Source organism: Cheilinus undulatus, linkage group 8 (assembly GCF_018320785.1).
Source record: "Cheilinus undulatus linkage group 8, ASM1832078v1, whole genome shotgun sequence".
NCBI lineage: Eukaryota > Metazoa > Chordata > Actinopteri > Labriformes > Labridae > Cheilinus > Cheilinus undulatus.
Genome location: NC_054872.1, coordinates 34098600 through 34114998, shown reverse-complemented (window position 1 = coordinate 34114998; position 16399 = coordinate 34098600). Strand labels below are relative to the sequence as shown.

At 39.6% G+C, this 16399-nt stretch overlaps 1 protein-coding gene across 1 annotated transcript in view; it reads right to left on the bottom strand.

The window, feature by feature from the left end:
* Positions 1–16399, bottom strand: part of grik5 (glutamate receptor, ionotropic, kainate 5) — a 163959-nt gene that overhangs the window by 47838 nt on the left and 99722 nt on the right. The window contains exons 6-8 of the mRNA XM_041793374.1: positions 11437–11601; positions 6107–6204; positions 5498–5663 (exon numbers count right to left, since the gene is read on the bottom strand). Of these exons, the coding sequence (XP_041649308.1) occupies positions 5498–5663; positions 6107–6204; positions 11437–11601 (429 nt within the window). The remainder of the gene's footprint in view (positions 1–5497; positions 5664–6106; positions 6205–11436; positions 11602–16399) is intronic.

Here is a 16399-nt window from a genome sequence, read left to right as displayed (position 1 = left end):
GAGTTCAGCTGGTTTTGTGTACAGAGGCAGGTGCAACGGTACACAGTGGGAAGTGCGCCACATCTAATTAGCTGCTATCATTTATCATCCATTAAAGCTGTAAACTGTGGAAAAGACAAGAGAGCGTACCGGCTACTGGTGAGAAAGTCCCGGTACAGCAAGGGGTCAAATTTAAAAGTGCCAGTACTGTGTACTGGTGCCACTTCAAGCACTGCAGTCAAAGAACTTGTTTTATTTATTAATTAATTTAAAAATCAATGAAAAAGTTTAATAATCCGTATCAGTTTGTGGAGATTTTTTTCCCCTAATATCTGTCTCCGTATCGGCCCCCAAAAATCCATATGAGTTGGGCCCTAGTTGCAGTATTCCTCAAATCAGATCCTACCAGCCCCTCTATTTAGGCTTAAAATCCTTTTGTGTGTAGCCAGCACAAAACCTGAAAGTTAAACAACCTGTGCCTTTATTTGGGAAAGTTGTAGATGTTTTTGTATGAGGTGTTTTTCCATGTCACTGAGGTATAGGAGGCCCCATGCTCCTTTACAAGAATTTCTTTTTGACTTCAGAAAGCAGAAAGATGCTTCAAAATTCTTCCTTATAAATTTTTAAACACTAAAACAAAGATATTTAATGATCATTTTATAGTAGCAGTTTTTGTGCTCATTAATCAATTTTTATACTGTCAAACATACGTTAAATTCTTACAGTCCTTTTGTTTGACATAGAAGTATAACATAAATGGACAGTAATACAACATGTAGGGTACATATGACTCCCAAAGGTACGTAAAATCAGATTATGCCATTAATAATGCAACAACAACATGACAGGCTATAACTCAGTGAGGCTGAATTTTTGTCCAAATCTATTTTATTCCCAGACATGATTTAGGCTTCCACCAAAATTCATCATCATCAGCCAATAAGCATGACAAATTTCCAAACATTTTCTATTAATAGAATAATAAATTAAGGGTGTTGTGCTGCTTTGGTGGGAGTGTGCACTCTTTGAGTGCTTGTAATTCATACTGAGTCTGTTGTCCCATCCATCAAGTATTGCTTTCAGTTCACTGAGCGATGTATTTACTGAGTATTATAGTTTAATCCAGAAAATCTGAAAAACAAATAGTAAAACTTAAGATGCGGAGGGTCTGCAGACTGAAATGATTCTCATTCAGAGATAATTTTCTAACTTGAAGTGAATTTTTCCTCAAAATGAATGGCAGTCAAGACTCACTTGACATCGTGCACAGAAGCCGGAAAATTGTCCACCCTGCTGCCTCTTAATTGTAATTCCATAGTAAAGCACCCCTAGCTATGTAAATAAGTGGTGGTGGGGCAGGCATCTAGGGGACAGAAGGGGAGAAGAGAGGGAGGAGAGGAGGAGGGGAGAGGTAGCGCACAGAGCCCTTCAGCAGGAGAAAGCCTCTGTAAGCAGTGGGGTAATCACTGAACCAGGCCAAAACTTTAATTAGTTTGAGGAAGGAGGGGAAAAAATCAATGCACTTTACAGCTTCCTCTCCTCCCCTCACTCACTCTTCCTTCCTTCACATATTCTCTCTCTCTTACACCAACCTCTCTATCTGCAGCCTCCTGCTCTAGTTACCTCTCTCCGTCTTTATCCATCTCCCGCTTGTGCTGCCCGCCGCCATCTCTTCCTCCTGTCTACCCTCTTGCTGTCCTTAACCTCATCCATCTCATGAAAACTGCATAATGGAATTAGGCTCAGATAGCGCGTTGTGACCCAGGCGTAGCGTGAGAAGGATACGTCGGAAATGACCCAAAATCTCTGACTCACTCTCATTTAACAGAATATCTATGGACTGTGACTTACACAGGCAGAGGAGGGAGAAATTAGATTAACGCCTTTAACATGCTGCTGTAGAAATGACTGCATTCTAAATACGCTGCTTAATTAGGAGTGTGTGTCAATAAAATGTGTGACTTAATATATTACCCATCTCATGGACAAAAAAGAGAGCATGTCTGCTCTGCTTGAACACACCACTTTATGGTGGGGTAAACAAGATGAATAAAACAAGTGGGCTGGTGGTAAACATTGTGTGATGTTGAACCTCTGCAGCAGATTCGCACACACAGTCACACAAGTACCCTGAAACTCGCTCACACATGTGCGGACATCCAGGGCAAACAACACACCGACACTCATAAATTGGCACTCGAGCACACAAACATGTAAGGACAAAGTGAACCACAGAAAAGAAAATCAAACAAACACACATACAGGGCCTAACACACCCACACGCAGAGGAACAAGCCTGTTGAGTGGCAGTTAGCACCTATTCTGCAGCCATGGCAACCAGCTCCATGGCGATAGATAGCGCAGCCAAGTGGGTCAGAGTCTGTGAGTGTGATAACCTTGTATAGATCACCTTCAAGGCAAATATATTACACGTACACGCAGGCCTCAGTCTCTCTCGCAGACGATGCTGCATCTTTCGGCCCCTGGAAGGGAACCATCAGGCGATCTGTAGCCCGCGATCCCCAAGAGAGGAGTAACCCGGTGAGGAAAAAAAGGCTCTTATCTACCCGTTCGACTGATCATCAAACCTGGAAAAAGATGTCTGATGCCGTTTCAAAGCTCTTTTACTTCAATGAAATGACAAGTCCACCAGGAATTCAGCTACTTTCCAGGAAAAGCAGGGAAGCTGGTTAACTGCTGTGGCAGAAACTCAATGATATCATCCATTTTTGATAATGTCACCGCTTTTTGTTTGGTAATATCTACCCTTTTCCTGCTGCCACTAGGAGTGACTTCAACACTAGTCCTTCTTATTTTGTATCTAATTACCCTTCAGTTTCTGTAGAGCTCTACTTGGCTGCATCACAGCTCAGTTACTCCCTAATTGATGAAAAATTCAAACCACTTTCAGTGCAAAAATTGGACTTGTTTTGCTACTTTCCTAACCTGACACACCAAAGAGAATGATTCATGTATCTACTGCATGGATTTATTCAGGGCTTGACATAAACTTTTGGCTCACCAGCTACTGTGGCCAATAGTTTTCTAAAGTTACTAGCCACTCTAAATTTACAATACCTTTTTTATTGTGCATACATTGACAATGGCATGCTCAAATTTACTTGAACCATAGTTACAGTCTGTTGATATATAAATTAACATAGCACTTCCAACTTTCAAAGAACAGCCTGATCAAGATAAGCTCACTACCACAAAGCACCTCTCTTCCTGCAAATTAAACAACACATCACAAGGAAATGAGTCATTTCACTGTTAAACACATTTCCTGAGACTTTTGGGTCTTAATGCTCATGCTATCGTTCGATAATGCCCGCATTTGGCCAGTTGGCTGGTGTTACTATCAAGCCTTGGATGTATTTCACATTCATTTGGGAAAACCCCCATACAAAGCGTTTGGGAAGGGCATGATTTTTTTATATTCTCAGAAGGTGACTGGAGGAACATTCTGTCTGTCACATTCATAATGGGCCAATCAGAGTGATGAGACAAAAAGAGGTTGTATGCATGCGCTTCTCCTTACCTGATAGGCTACTGCTGCCATAGTGGTGAATGGCGGAGCGCCTCTGTGAATAAAATTCATGCCAAGACTCTTCATATTTGTTTTAAAAGACAGACAGTCCAGTTTCGATAAAACTGCCACTTTTCTATAGCTACATCCAAGCTAATAGCTACAGCATAAAAAGCTCTGTGTGGCTCTGCTGTTTCAATGAAGAAATGTGGGACAAATCTGTCGCTGTGGCTAAGTCCGAGCTAACCACTCCACTAGCAGCCAGTGTTTAACCACTCAAAGTACAACAAACCACCACCCAGTAACTATCACAGACTCATTCTGAAGTAGGACGGCAGAAGCGCAAAAACATCTTTTCCATCGTGAAAAGCTTAAAGTGTTGTTTTTACTCTTTATTTGGAGCAGATAAATAAGTGGTCCAGTTCTGATATAACTACTATGCTGTAGCTATCTGAGCTAATGACTACACTGCAGTCAGCCATTGCAAACAGTGTTGCAAACTCCTCAGTAAGTAAAGTAGCTATAGGCTAAATTACATCATCACCTAATTTGCATAATTGGGCATGTGCATGTAATTTTAATGGATGGTAGGATAGTCGAATAACGTCATGGAAGAGACAAAAAGTCAGTAAAATACACTCTAATTATGTGAAGAACTAGAAATGAACTTTCTTCTGTTGATTCTTACTTTTTTAATGTCACAATTCCAACCCCCCTCCTGCATCCAATCTTGTGATCAGCAAATATGGACCAAAAGAGATTACACATGATGAGCTAGACAGCTAGATGTTTAGCTTTTGTCAGAGAGGCAAACACACAGTGGATGAGGAGAGTAAGTGACTGAGGCTGTGTGAGTCAAATGCAGTGATTGATTTTAGACAAAGAAATGTTAAATTTAAACCCCCCCTGACTTTAAGCCGGGGCGGGATCAACCAGCAGCAACTTTGCGATTTATTTGCAATATGGATGCAGAGGGGTAAAAATCTCCTGCTCTAACTGCTGCACGAGGACTGGGCCGCCTGTGAGTGTGTTAGGACAGGGAAGGGGCCCACAGCACCACCTGCTGCTTGAGAAGAATGATGCGTGCTTTCACATCTCCAAAAGTCTCTAATAAAACGAGAAAAAAAATAATAGATTTGTCGCAAGTCACTTTTTTAAAATAAGAGTTGCTAGAAGATTCTGGAAACTTGCTAAGTTGACAACATTGACTGCAAATGGCTAGTACAACTAAACCCTGCCCATAGCCTTGTTTTCCTTAAATGACACTGATTGGAACTGTGTGGACTGGAGCTTTTCAAGCTGGATTTGCCTGATAATGGAAATAGAGTCTGGCAAATCCATCTGCTTTGCAAGGTTACTACTTTCCTCCCTCATAGTGTGTTCTGTCGTACATTCCCAAGCTTTGTTTGAATATTACAGCCACCATCCAACCAAGAACTCAAATTCCCACAGGCCCTGATAGGGCAAAGCATAATAAATCAATAACGCACTCTCTTAAAATGAAAAGAAAGAGTGCTACTGACTAAGCCCTGAGTCCCCTGTGATGTTTAAACCCTCTGAGTGTCTGGTAAGTTAAATCAAATGTCGCTGAAGTTCCTCCAATACTGGAAAGCATTTCAAACAGGAATATTTATTAAATTGGTTTGGCCTAACAACCCTCTGAGGTGGATAAGAGACAGTATGCTGCTGCATGAGTAATAAACAGGAAGGCTGCGGTATGAGCCGAGCACTGAACTCTGACAACCGACACGACTTTATGACCAGACTGTCAAAATGAGTGTCCAACAGTGCAAATAGTCACATCCGCCCAAGCAGTGTGAATGTGCCAACACTCCCACGGACACATAAACACAAACACACATATATAGAAAGGTGAGTAAGCCTGCAAGAACATGGCTGATGCATTCACACCCACCTTCACACAAACACAGTCATGCAGTCACATGAAATCTGATGTTAAAGTGTAAAAAAAGCTGCAGGTGTACTCACACTCAGCCTTAGCGCACACCAGGCTAGCTGAGGGATAACTGAAAGAGCGCAAGATGGCTCCGATGGCCAGGCTCAGGTCCTCGTTGCTGGGGTACAGAGTGACAGAGGCGAAGCGCAGGTACGGCAAGCGGGGAGTTTCCTCTGGGCCGATCTTAACATGAGGGATCTATAAAGAACAAGAGGATGACTGAGTTTTGCCACACACATCTCATGTCAGGCCATTAAAAGCTACTGAATTGTATCCAGGGGTGAGGAAAAGAAACATTAAGTAAAGGAAAATGCATCTTGATAAACTCCCCTCCAAACACAGTGAATAAAGAAGATCCATTAGAGCAGCTATAGGCTGAAAAGAAAGATGGCACAGAACAGAGAGACCTGAGGATGAAAGGAGACAGGAAGAAAGCAGAAAATGGGTGGAAGAAGCGGATGATGGTTAATTACATGAAAGGAGATTCAATAAGCAAGGAAAGCAGAAGCGCTCCACACATCAATCATATCATGGAGGAGGCGTAGTAAGCCAGAAAGAAAGAGATACTAGATGTCTGCATACACATAAACCAGAGGCATACAGGGATTCTTGTGTGTATGTTTAATCTCTTCCACACTCACCTCCTTCTCTCCACATATATGACTGACAGTAGAGCCAGAGGCGGGGCTGGAGGCGGGACCTATCACAGAAACAACGCCTTTGGGTAGAATCTGACACACTGAAAGGAAAGAAAGGAGAGCACACACTAAATATGCAGACAGTTGTACACCTGCTTTAGTTTGATGGCAGCGCAGAGTCAGTTACAGTAGAGGCTCCCATCTGGAAAGGAGTACAATATGCAGTATGTTCAGTTTAAGCACCGGTTCTACTGAAGCAGCACATTCTGTCTCATTATAATCGGATTCATTTTGAGATAAACTCTCCAAAGAGTACAGCAGGGCAGGGCAGGGGTCTCCTACTGCTATTATTCACTTGTTTAGACAGTCAGTTTCAATGATTTTAATGATTCTGAAAGCATTTTACTGTAATTAATCTCTGGCATCAGAACAAGACTAACAGACTGGTGGTTGCCTTCCATTAACAGTTAGCACAGTGCATCACAACCTTTAATTCAGAAGGACATAAAGGATGGAGAATCTGTTTCATATAACACATGACTTTTTCCACTATTCTATCTATTCTATCTCCGGTTCTATTTAAGAAAGTCCTAACACTTTCCCTGAAATCTAAAGGTGCCTTTCAACCAAGTGGGTGATTTAGTTCACAGTGATGGTAATTTTGGCTCTTTTCAGGGCTCGAGTTCATTTGGCTCAACTCAGTCTTCAGAGCCAGTCTTTTGGCTCACAATTGGCTCTCTATTTGGTACTATTTTAGCGTTATTGTGTCTATTAAAAAACAACTGAATGGAAAAAGGAAGTGGCTGTCACAGAAGCTGGCTGCTGTCATTTACATAAAAGAGCCCACTCTTAGAATTGGTTGTTTGTATACGAGGCATGGCTATTACATAATAAGACTGCGCTTATGAGGATAGAACCACATGCCAGTCACTCTGTGTGATGTTCACAGTCACACCAAGTGTTTTATATTAAAGATTGTGAATTCACGCACAACTGCTGTAAGTTTCCAATAAGTGACATCTTTACTTCACTGCTAGCTACTGATTGAAGTGCTCGTGTTTTTGCTAAGCAAAAGTGGAATAATACATTAGCTTGCAGTAGCATTAGAATGGAGATGTTTGAGGGATTCCAACAAGGACAAAAATCTTGTACATCTTACCTGCCATTCAGCTGCATTTAGCAGGAGCTGTCATTGAACAGTCTGCACACACCAAACTTGATGTCATATGAGATTCGTGTCACACAGCATGCCAGAAACTTATGAGATTATTAAAAACACACACAGCCTGTAGGAGGCATAACAGTGTTCTCATACAGGGCATGCATCTTTTTGCACATGAACTGTTATTTTTTGTACAAATTTTCAATTTATTCTTATACGTCCAAAGATGTAGGAACCAGAGACTAGTTTTACATTTACTTTTTTAATGTTTTTATTTTTCAAAGAAAAGAGCAGTAGTATTGTATTCTAATGCAAGTTCAGAGATTGAAGATCCAGAGAGCAGTTTGTTTTGACGGAGACATTTCCAAAAAAAAAGAAGGTTTTTTGTATATTTTAGTATGTTATCATCCCCAACACTTTATGTTTAACATTTTTAGTTATCAAAACTGTGTCTTATAGCTAGCTATCTCAGTTGCTTGTCAGTGACTCTCACTGAAAGTGGCGTACATCTTGTTCTTTTTTAGAGAAAAAAAACCTTTATAGGCTTCTTTTGCCAAAAAGAAATTTCACAGGAAGGATTCAATAAGGGATTAGATAAAGAATTAATAAGAAGAATCGATAATGACATCAATATCAATAAAATCATATCAAATCTTACTAATTACACCCACGCATGTCAAAAACATCTGAAAACATTCAATAAATTGAACAAAATGATCCACAGCTCAGTATAAGAATGACAGCAGAAATGGTCTCCATTGATAAAGGGACAGTTCCGCAGATTTTGCATGAAAATGTGAACATGACAAAGTGTGTGCCAAAGCTGTCCAAAAACTTCTGACTCCTGGCCAAAATGAAAAATGCAAGCAAATCTGCAGAAAAAATTTGGCACAAATTGAACCCCAAATTTTTTAGAAAGTTGTTCAACTTTTATGCTCATCATTTTCCAGTGCCTTAGCAAAAACCGCAGTGAACAAAAGATGTCACTTATTGGAAACTTATAGCAGTTGTGCGTGAATGCACAGCATTTAAAACGTAATACTTGCTGTAACTGTGAACCACGTGGTTTTATCCTCATAAGCACAGTCTCATTACTTAATAGCCATACTTTGAATGCCGTTCGCATAATTAGGAGAAATGTGCATATGCTTCAAGCACAACAGCACCTTAACAACTTAACAACATAGGTGCGAACAATTCAGCATTTTAAGAATGTGCCATGAACCCCTGCAGGTTTCTCTTAGAAATTTTCTTGGAAACAGATTCAAGAAAAATCTCAAGAAGATATTGAATGAGGCCCATTGTTACAAAGGTGAAAGCAGGCCAGTGGAGGAGAGGGGAGGGGGTAGTATGGTACATGGTACTATCAAACAGGCCTCATGTCAAAATGTTCTGGAGTTGTTGAACATGTTGCTATTTGCAACCTCATTGTACTCTTAACCAAATGTTTCAGTAAAATCCCAAGTCTGCTTCCTCACTAAAATTCATCTTCCTATCATTGTGGAAGGGTATCAATTATCTGATCTAATTATCTGCTAAAAAATCAATGAGCACATTTTCTGAGAGCTAATTCATCATAAAAAACATCAAAACATCTGCTTTTTTCAGTTTCCACAGCAGACAGAAGTATGACACTTTTATGCATGTTATCCTTTAGCTTTCATTACAGCTTGCTGGAATGTAAATTATCTTTCTGCCATACTGCGATTTTCTTCTACAGATACAGCAAAAATTACTCCTCTGACTTCATTGTGTTTTTCTGACATTCATAAAGCCTTTTTTTGCTCACACAGTCAGTTGTTATTTTAATTCATCCCAATTAGTCCTCTTCAGTCGCTGCTGCTGCTGTCTGTGGCCACTATGCCCACACTGCTTCCATGTGTGAACGTGCACGTGTCTGCAGAAATAAATGTGCATGCATGAATGTGTAAATGCTTTTGTGTGTGTGTGGGGTGGGTGTGCATGCTAGCGTGCCTCAGACAGATGTAGCTGTAAGATGATGAGCTCTCTGATCCAGAGACCAAAAAAAAAAAAAAAAGAAAGAAAAAAAAAAAACACTGCAGGGAAACAAGCCTGTCAGAGTCTCCTGCCCATCGGTCAAGGACACGTACACGCAAAAACATACGCAAACGACTGCAACTCAAGCATGCATATATGTACACAACCCTTCTCAAGCATACATAGACTCTGTGCCAGAAGCCCTTGGCAGGGTCAGTGACCTTTTAGAAGAGGAGCAGGGAGTCAGTGTCTCCTCTGTGACTGGATGCAGCAGCCCTTCTGTCTTTATGGACTCCGTACATGCTGTGTTAACTCGCTATATTGATACAAATTTCATGGAGTGGCCTCTGCGGTGTTGTGCTCATTCTGTTGGCCTGTGTTACTGATCTGTATTAGAATTTGATGATTTGTTTTTGTGCTAGCCTGCAGAGTACACCGTGCCAGCTGTTACTGGAGGGCACAGGTCCATTTTTTTTAATGAGGCAGGTTTACTGGCCCATTACTGGTCTCCAGTGACATGTAAACTAACCACAACAAGCCCTCACTGGTTTCTAATCACATTGAAGTAGTGGTGTTTTTATTGTTTAAGTAATCACTGGAGGTTTATTTCAGAAAAAAAGCAACTTTTGTGGATAATTACCATTTTTAAATAGCGTTTTACAAAAGCTGAAGAATACAAGATTGTTTTAGTCACTTTTAACATTAATATTCATTTTTCTAACAGTATCTTTTGTTATTTTCGGAGCTATGCCCATGCTTGTTAAATATCAACTCCCACTGCACTCTATAGCATTGGTTCTCAATTGGTGGGTCACAGAGCTGTGTTTAATGGGTCATAAATTTGTGCCTGGCAAAAAGCTGTGGCATTAAGTCCATGATGTGTGCAAGGTCTAAGCAGTATTTCATTTTACCCAGGTTGTTGCATTGAACAAGCATATTTTGGTTGTTTTCTTAAAATCTGAACTTATTTAACCCCTTTTCTTAGTTTAACAAAACTATGTTTTTTCTCATTTTAATGGGTTTATTTCTCAAAATATCAAGAAACCAACCCAAATTTTGGCCTTACCATGGTGTAGGGATATTATCAGCTGAGGTCTTTTTCTTTATTCCTCCTAATTCTTTAAACTTTAAAGCAGGCCTATACAATTAGTGGCCCAGGGGCAACCCCCAAGTGGCCCAGCCTGTGGTCATGCCAGAGATGCAGAGGGCAACCTGTTTCACAAGTTTTCATAAATTCCCCCAGTATTCCGCGTAGCCTTGCAACAGTCTACCTACAATGCACTGCATTGTTCTGAAGTGTGGCTAGCAATGCTGACAAAAGTAGCCCCAAGATAAGATGTGACCAAAATTATTATTTACACAACTTCCATTTTATTTTTTTCATTCTATTTATTTTATTCTTATTTCAGTGAAAAAACATTTCTACTACCTCAGGTTATGTTCAAATACAGCTCTGTTGTTGTGTTTTGTTTTTTGTTTTTGCCCTTTTTGATGTGCTTTTGTCATGTTGCCAAATTTTTAATAAAAAGTGCATATTTTTGAAATGAAAATGATCTGTATTGGTTGAAATTTGACATAACTGGCTGCTTACTGGGGATCCACATGTCTGGCCTAGCTACATTTCTTGATTTTAGAATTTGGCCCAGTTGAATTTGTAACTGAATAGCCCTGCTTTAAAGTATGTTTTAAGGATTGAAATTTGTTTATTTTGTTCATCCTCAAACCTTGAAGCATGTCCAAAAGAATGTTTTTTTTAGGTCTTAAAAAAACACATTTTAATATTGGTATCAATGTCAATATTGGCTTAAATTAATCTGTAATTTCAGCATATCAGATAATGTCAAAAACCCATTATCATGCATCCCTAGGCACGGAAAAAAACACAGTTTTTAGGCAAGTCCGTTTAGGGATTCTACTATGACATTACTTGTCTTATCTCTTCATTTAGTTGTGTTTTGTTACATTAATGGTGCAAACTTCAGTATTCTTTGCCAAATAAATGTAAGTTGTTTAAAATATATAGGAATTTGGGCCACAATTGCTCATTTAAGATGTGGTGGTGGCTCCTGAGGCTGGACCAGTCAAGAATCACTGCTCTAAAGGATCCATCTAAACTAAGAAGATTGTGAATCTGCTCTACTGATCGTCTTTTTTGTAAATCAGCTTCACTCACTGGTGTCAGTGGTGTCATACTGGGAGTCCTTCTGCAGCTCGTAAATGTCCACCTCAACCCGCGCTCGTGCCGGACCCTCCATCACACTGTTGATGTTCTCCCTAGCCAGAGCCAGCGCCAGCCGTTCCCCACGCCCACACACAGACTGGTCGTCCAGGATCGCCGCTGGAGAAACAAAGAGGGGAAGGAGAAACAGATGAGAAATGGGAAAGAGCGGAAGATGGAGGGCAGTGAAGAGGGGAGAAAAGGCGAGAAGAGATGAGAGGGTGGGAATAAGAGCACTACTAATGGTGGACTCAGAAGGGATGAAGGGGTTTAACCTCATTCAAATAAGATAGGGATTTAGGAGTCAAACAATATCATTAGTTTGAGGGAACATAAGTGCTGTTTTTGCATGTTTTTTAATTGTTTTCCAGAAGGTTCCCTCTCACATATTCAGTTATTTTCCCCAATTTTAAGCCTCAATGAAGACACTTAATTATTTAGGAGCTGATGCCAAAACTATTTTTCTAGATGCTGAATGTTGCCAATAAGAATCATCCCATTTTGAACCACTTTTACATGCAAGTGGAGCGTTTTGTGTCTGTAACTTCAACCATCAATGTAAATTCCACAGAGACATAATAGTGGGACATGGGGAGTTTAATGCCATCAAGCTTGTGTTAGATGTAATAACAGAGGCAAAATCATGCAGCTATAAATGCTGGGAAATAAAAGTGAAAAGTGAAGGTAAAAGGTCCAGCTTGATTATGAGGCTGTGGTGAAATCTTAGGGTTCTTCACACCTATAGTCCATTTGTTTTGTTCCAATTCAAATGATAAAATGATTCACTGTTGCATTTCTCCCTTGGGCCATTTTGTCTTCACACTACAATATTTTTTAACGGGCCAAAGCACACACCAACACAGAGCTGTCACAGCCTCCTCTTCCCACAGCGTAGGTAAACATTGCCATGCACACATTTCTAAGATGATGGTCAGCCAATTAACCTATCAACAAAATGAGTCATTGCCTTGGAGCTGTGAGGTCAAAAGCTTAATCGACATTTGGTATGAGCATACTGCAAATGTTTGACACCATTCACAAAAATACAGAAGCCAACAAACTTGTGAATATTGCATGAGTAAAAGAAGTCTAAAATAATCCAACACTGTTATGATTTAATGTGTGACCATGTTATGTTTATATGTCATATATATATATATATATATATATATATATATATATATGGAATTATTATTATTATTATTATTATATACTATGTTAATATGAAAAAACAAAGATACATTTATGAGTATTCCTGCAGCTTTCAACAACTGTTGTAACTACACAAATCACAGACACAGGAGGCTAAAGGTCACCAGTTAACATGGTAACTCTTTGAACCACAACCCCAGTTAGTGTTGGCAGGAAAACTGACAGCAGTATGTGAGTGTTGAGACTGGCTCGGCAAAAGTAGAGGTTCTAGAGATGAGGAGGACCAATTTCCCTGAATCTGAGAACTAAACAAGTTGTTGAACCAGTCAATGTGAATTTCTGACAATGGGTAATGCTAGCCAGTTGCTATTCTTATGCTAATTAGTGCCCAACCAAAAGCAGTGCTGGGATTCTGTTGGATTGTAAATTATTATTATCATTATTTTATTATCCTATGTAATCAATTTGCCTATTGACCATACTACTACTACTACTATTGTTACTGCTTACCTTACAAACTACACTATATAGACACCAACAGGGGCCGTAAAGACATTGTATTCTAATACTTTAATATGGAGTTGGTCCCCTTTTGCAACCATCACGGCCTCGACTCTTCTTGAAAGGCTTTCCATAGATTTTGTAGTGTTTTGTGGGAATTGCCCCATTCATTTGGTAGAGCATTTATGAGGTCAGGCACTGATGTTGGATGAGAAGGACTGGCTCACAATTGCCATTCCAGTTTATCCCAAAGTTGCATGATGGGGTTGAGGACAGGTTTCTGTGTGCCAGACAAGTTCTTCCCCTTTCAAACACAGGGCACAGTCATGTTAGAATAGAAAAGGGCCTTCCCCAAACTGTTGCCACAAAGAATCATAGCATCGTCCAAAATGTGTTGGTATGCTTGAGCATTTGGATTGATAAGGGGCCTAGTACAAACTCTGATGATGGGTCAATTGTATTTTGTTCCGATAGCTTGCTTGACTGCAACCTAGCTGCAAACAAACCAAGTGAATCAAGACCAAATCTGCCTAGCAGTCTGTGCCGGGTTGTTGTGCCCTGAAACACAGTTCAATTGCTGTGGTCATATATGTCCAAAGGAACTGAGCCAAAAAGGGAATGCCAACTTAAACAACCTCTCCAAATGATCCAGGTGTGAAGGCATCTTCAAAAAGGATGAAATTTGAATGCTAGGTTAGACTGCCTCAGAGCTAAAGACTCTTTAGTTATGACGTTCACATCAACGCAGTCTTGAAACACATCAGCCACTGTGAGAGAATACCTCAAAAATTAGCCTTAAAAACGGACAATTTTCTGTTTTTTCAAAGTTGTTAAAGCTTGTTAAGGATATAAGAAACCTGGAACCGAGTCTCTTTTCATGAGCTGGTCACTAACGTGCAACAAGATACATTAGAAATGAAAACAGAGTTTGAGTTGAGAAACACATTAAAAACCAGATTATTAGTTGATTGATGAAAAGCTAATTCCTCATCAGATGATAGCTGATGGGATCCAAAATAGCATTAGGTTGATGTATATTTTCTCTTTTGCCCTCCACACAAACTGGATTCCTGGTTATAGCTGTAGCCTGCAGAAACACTGACTACAAATACAAGTCAGCCTTCTCTAAATATACAGAATACAGCTCTTAATATTTTGTCTGTTGCCTTTAGACTCTGTATTCCTGTGCAGAACCTGTTCCTGGAGTTCCTAGAGACTTTGCTGTTGCTTCTACATTTATACCCAGGAGATTTACAAAACATAAAGAGTAAGAACAGAGTTTCTAAAAAAGGGGCAGCATCACTGTAGCAGTTGTCATACAGCTAATCTTTTCTCTGATGTTGAAGTTTTTGGTGTTACTCTACCTCTGTTTTTAGAGCTGGATATAGAAGATTAAAATGACTTAAAATAATCCACGGGAATTATATCTTTCAATTACTCTGTCAATGGTAAGATTTTTTTTTTTTTTTTACAAAGTCATTTCAGACCCGTTTTTCGGAATAATATCTAGTATAACCCAAAGGTTTTGTTGTACTGTTTAAATGTTATAATATCCCCTTCCGCCTTTTAACTACATGGTCTAAATGAAACATTTGTGCCGTGCTTTGATCTTATATGATATGAATCAGGCACCAGAGGAGGTTTCTGACCCTGTACAAACCAGCTCTAAACAGCTTGTCCATTTTAATGTGTTTCTCTTTAAATGCAAGTAAACACCTTTTAACACCACTTCTCTCTTTAGTGGGATGCCCTGACATCAGTACAGCTTTGTGATTCCGTGGCTGTGAGTGGAGCTCTATGATTTTATATCTAGATCTGTGCGTGAATTTCAAATGACATCCTTGCAACTCAGCAGCAGTGTGGGAAGGGCCATTGAAGAGACAGGGATAGCAATGAGCCAGTCACAGTGGACACTTTTAGCGTTCTTTGGAAGTACCTCGAAGAAAACACGATGGCTAGATTGGACTGTTGCAGCAGTGGTTACAGTTGAGATCATCAGTTTATGAGGACTATTAATGGGCAATTGACAGTAACATTCAATTTTCAGTTGTAATGTGGAATTTTAATGTGGTATCTCAGTAACGGGGCACTGGCTAGTTATTTGTTTGAACGATTTAACTGTTGCAGTGGTGGTTACAGTTGAGACCATCAGTTTATGAGGACTAATAATAGGCATTTGACAGTAAGACTCAATTTTCAATTGTAACATGGAATTTTAATGTGTTGTCTAGGTAACGGAGCACCAGTTAGATGTTTGTTGGAACAATTTCACTGTTTTAGTGGTGGTTACAGTTGAGATCATCAGTTTATAAGGACTAAAATTGGACAAGTGACAGTAAGATTCAATTTTCAGTTGTATGCAGAGTTCTAATTTGACGTTTAAGTAAACAGAGCCCTAGTTAATTATTTCTTTGACAATTTGTTGCTGTTTTCTGCAGAGGATGGTATTTGGCTGTTGTACGCTGCTAAGTTATGGTAGCAGTTAATGTGCTAATGGGCTGACTTGGAGCTAACGGTGCTAATGTGAAGCTAAGTGCTGATATTGTTTAACAAAGGCATATATTGTGTAACTGACTGTAAGGAGGAGCTCAAAGTTTGGTTGTGCTTGTTTGGACAACATACATAAAGACAAAAAAAGAATGTCTTTCCAGAGTAATTTTCAAGGTCAGGTTAATGTTTGATATGTATAATAAGCAGGCTGTAATTACAGGGTAATAATTACTGGGGTTAACTGATGGCCCAGCTTCTACTGTCTCAGTCCTGGGTCAGGTCTGGAAAGAAAATGTGTCTCCAGTTTTGTTTAAGCGAAGCTGTATTGAAGCTGTATCACAGTTATTCTGTTCTTATATGTTTAATTGTTCAATGCAGGTTACTGGTTGTATGGTTATCTAAAGGAAATGTCCAGCAGTTGTTCTACATGGCCAAAATTCTTGAGGACTGCTGGTCATTTTGGCCAGGGACAAAAAAAAGTCTAGTGGAAACTCTTCCAGATACCTTCATATATGTGCAAAATACCAAAAGTAGGTTTTTCATGATAAGCCACTCTAAATATTTTATTTTATTGGTAGAGTGTCAATTATTGTTGTATTGGGTCTAATTCTCTGTTTATTTGCTTTTGCTATTTTGCCATAGGTCAAAAATAAGGAACTTTGTGACTTGTTTTAAGAGTGCGATAGGCAATTTTACTGTTATTATAAGCAAATTATTGGTATTTCAAATCCCACTGTGGCACACAGAAGCAGGCTAACACAATCCCTGAAAAGTT